Here is a 3,090-nt window from a genome sequence, read left to right as displayed (position 1 = left end):
TGCCATCCGACAATCACAAGATTGGGAATCTAGGATTGGATATACCGGAACCAGACACTCAGAGTCGAAGTTGGGGATGAGCTCGTTACAGTCACCTTTGAACTGTGTTATCGCCACATAGACGAAGCCACTGATACCAATGGTCCACGAGATGAGAGCGATAACATAGTAACGGAGAGATGTGCGCCTCTGGACACGGGTTAGCTCGGGATTCTTGGCGATCTCAAGCAAGTAGCGATCTACGCCTATCATGTTATCTAGTGACAGTGCGGCTGGTAAAATGGTCGACAGAAAAGAGATGAAGGTTTGGAAGTGCAAGGCTGGCCAAGTACCGGGTAGAAGTATGTGACCAGATATGATAAGATAAGCAGCCGTGAAGCTGAAGGCCGTGATGGCATCAAAGAGAGCAGCCCAGACTCGGTTGTTGAGTATAATCGTGATCGGACCAACAACGAATACCAACATAATTAGAGTTGCCTGAGTCACGATAGCTATACGTTCACTCGCATAAATTTCCTCTCTTGTAAGGGATCGGCCGCCGAGTTCGACGAGGTGGATAGTTTGCAGTACAACGTCGAGAATGCGGAGACCGGAGTAGCCGTACCAGAACCAATCTCCAGTCAGATCGAATTTGTCTCGCAAGAAATTCCAAGTGTGTACGACTCGCTCTTTGAAAGTCTGAGGAGGTCTCCCTTGGTATTCGGCAGCTTCCCGACATTCACTCCGGAAAAGCTTCAATTTGGCTGCATTACTGAGTAACAGCATTCTCAATACCATACCAGCTCGAACCAACGATAACAGTCCGATGGGCCCAAAAATGATAGCCTCTATAACGTTTGAGGCCCTAAAGTCGTAAGCAGTGTTGGGGGGCTTCAAGAGTGTCTCAGGAGCAATGGTATCCAGCTCCTCAGCTGAGGGCGGTATTGTGATAATAAACTGGGCATAACATTGGATACCACAGATAAAGGCGAGGAGCAACTGAGCGGAAGATGCAGTTATACAAGGATGACGTGTTCCTGGAATGCACTCACCAGTAAAAGTATGATGATGATTCTGTACGTTGTGTTATACTTATCAACTAGTAGTACGGCCATGTACTGCAGGGAGGATCTTCGAGCGGCGCGACGTCGTACATCCTGGGGAGTTATCGGGGCAGGGAACATCAATGAGAATCCCTACTCGAGGCGCTCGGGCCATCACAGCCACCGGTTGGTTGGTTCCCTCATCATCCATGACAACTTTAACAGTCTCCGAAGTCACCCCGTGTGCCACTGCGTCACCGTCATCATAAGAGTGTCTGCCATTTCCCTCTTGCGCTGAAACTGCTGACTCGTATGACAACTTGGAATTCTCCTCCTGCTTGATTCTAACAAGTTCTGAGACAAGCTTCTGTAGGCGGTTCCCACAAGCCGAGGTGAGCTCATCATCATTTTGTTGGAGGTCAATCGCCTGTGCATCATCGTCTTGTCCGACCGAACAATCATCGGCAACTCTCGTATCCGACTCTGTATGGTCGACATTTTGATACTCGCTGGCAGCTGATAAGTCTGCGTGAGTGCAAATCCTCGTCGGCGCATCGCAGAAAAGCCATGAAAACATGGAAGTGAGAACCTAACTCCTATGAAATTGAGATCAGCATGCCAGACTCTAACAAGTAGACACGCCTTGGCGTGAAACACGCACCAGTCAATACATCAGCTTTAAATAACTCCGCCCTGATTTCATCAATGATTCCATTGCCAGCCGACTCCCCTGCTAAAACGAATCACGAGTCGATCCAAGTTGGTGGAGCAATCGAGACGGGCGGCCCGCCGTGAGCTGCGCCGTCCTGGCCGCCCAGCTTGTACGAGGTACGCCAATCAACTCACTCCTCGCAATCTTCATCTTCCTATCGCTCATACACACGCGTATCGCGGTGTACACCAATGAGATCAGCTCAATGTACCCGAATCAACTAACCCGATTCGGCAGTACCAACATCATTTGCCCTTTACCAGCCATCGCGACTGATGAACCCATGATCAAAAGCACTGGCCTCATGTTGGATTAGCCACTTCGATAAGACCTTCACCTCAGTCAATCTATGAGCACCACCACGAAGTGATTCAGCGTGACGACCATCATTTGTTCACTGCGACGCACATGGCAGAATGAGTTGATTCCCAGCTCGGAGATAACGCAATAGGCTCTTAAGACGACAACGTGAACAACATGATTCAGAGAGTTCATGAACAGGGCCCATCAGAATCCACAGTCTTCACAGTTGGACTCGCCAAAAGCAAATATCTGAGAGGGGACGAGACAGAGGAAGAGACACTTAATGACAGAGACACACAATGGTATATTCTGTAGTCCAACGCCAACCCTCTCGAGCAGACAACTAGGCATTCACTCTGGTAGTTTCACCGGAGTACCTCCCCACTTACAACTGACTCAATGGAAAACGGAATTTCATCCGAAGGTTCTTGCCCACAGGCTTTCATGATACAATGGTGAAAAGTAGTGGTCGCTTCCGCTCCATCCGGCAAGAGACCGAACACTCGGAGAAGTGCTGTGTTCTCTTCAATGCTCATTGTGCTACTGCCATCGATGTCCGCTACAGAATAAGTTTGGAAGGTGGTCTCGCAAACCGGTAGACATTCAGTAGAGGCGCCACCAGCGACCCATTTCTTGCAGTAACCATTGACCGTTTCTGACAAGCCCATGAGGGATGCGTCCACCTCACAAGAGCCATCATGTGCCAGGCCGCAGTCCACGATGCCAGCCGTCCATTCGGGGAATTCCGTACCGTAACAGATAGGGTTTCCAGCTAGACCAATATATTCGAGATGGCGCATTTGTTTGAGCGAGTCGAATGGTAGGTCTTGTATCTGGGAGAGATCTAGCTCAAAGGAGCGGATAGAAGGCAACCGCAGATGCACGTCATCCGGAATCGTTGCCAAGTTCGTTGCAGTGACGCCGAGGATCTCGAGTGTCTCCATTCTGGTTAAGTTAAGTGTTTCAATTGGAACTGCTACCAGACTCAAAACGATGAGCTCTCCCAGTGCAGATAATGTATCGAAAAGAACCTGTGGCTGGTTAGTACACGTG

At 49.4% G+C, this 3,090-nt stretch overlaps 1 protein-coding gene across 1 annotated transcript in view; it reads right to left on the bottom strand.

Moving 5' to 3' along the window:
- Window positions 1-465, bottom strand: part of Pmar_PMAR009341 (hypothetical protein) — a gene marked incomplete at both ends in the record, with an annotated part of 2,279 nt that extends 1,814 nt beyond the window's left edge. The window contains 2 exons of the mRNA XM_002771951.1: window positions 59-257; window positions 333-465. Of these exons, the coding sequence (XP_002771997.1) occupies window positions 59-257; window positions 333-465 (332 nt within the window). The remainder of the gene's footprint in view (window positions 1-58; window positions 258-332) is intronic.
- Window positions 466-3,090: the final 2,625 nt, after the last annotated feature.

The sequence above is a fragment of the Perkinsus marinus genome, assembly GCF_000006405.1.
Source record: "Perkinsus marinus ATCC 50983 genomic scaffold scf_1104296962162, whole genome shotgun sequence".
Taxonomy (NCBI): domain Eukaryota; phylum Perkinsozoa; order Perkinsida; family Perkinsidae; genus Perkinsus; species Perkinsus marinus.
Note: the sequence above shows the minus strand (reverse complement) of the source record. Positions and strands in the feature narration are given on the sequence as shown.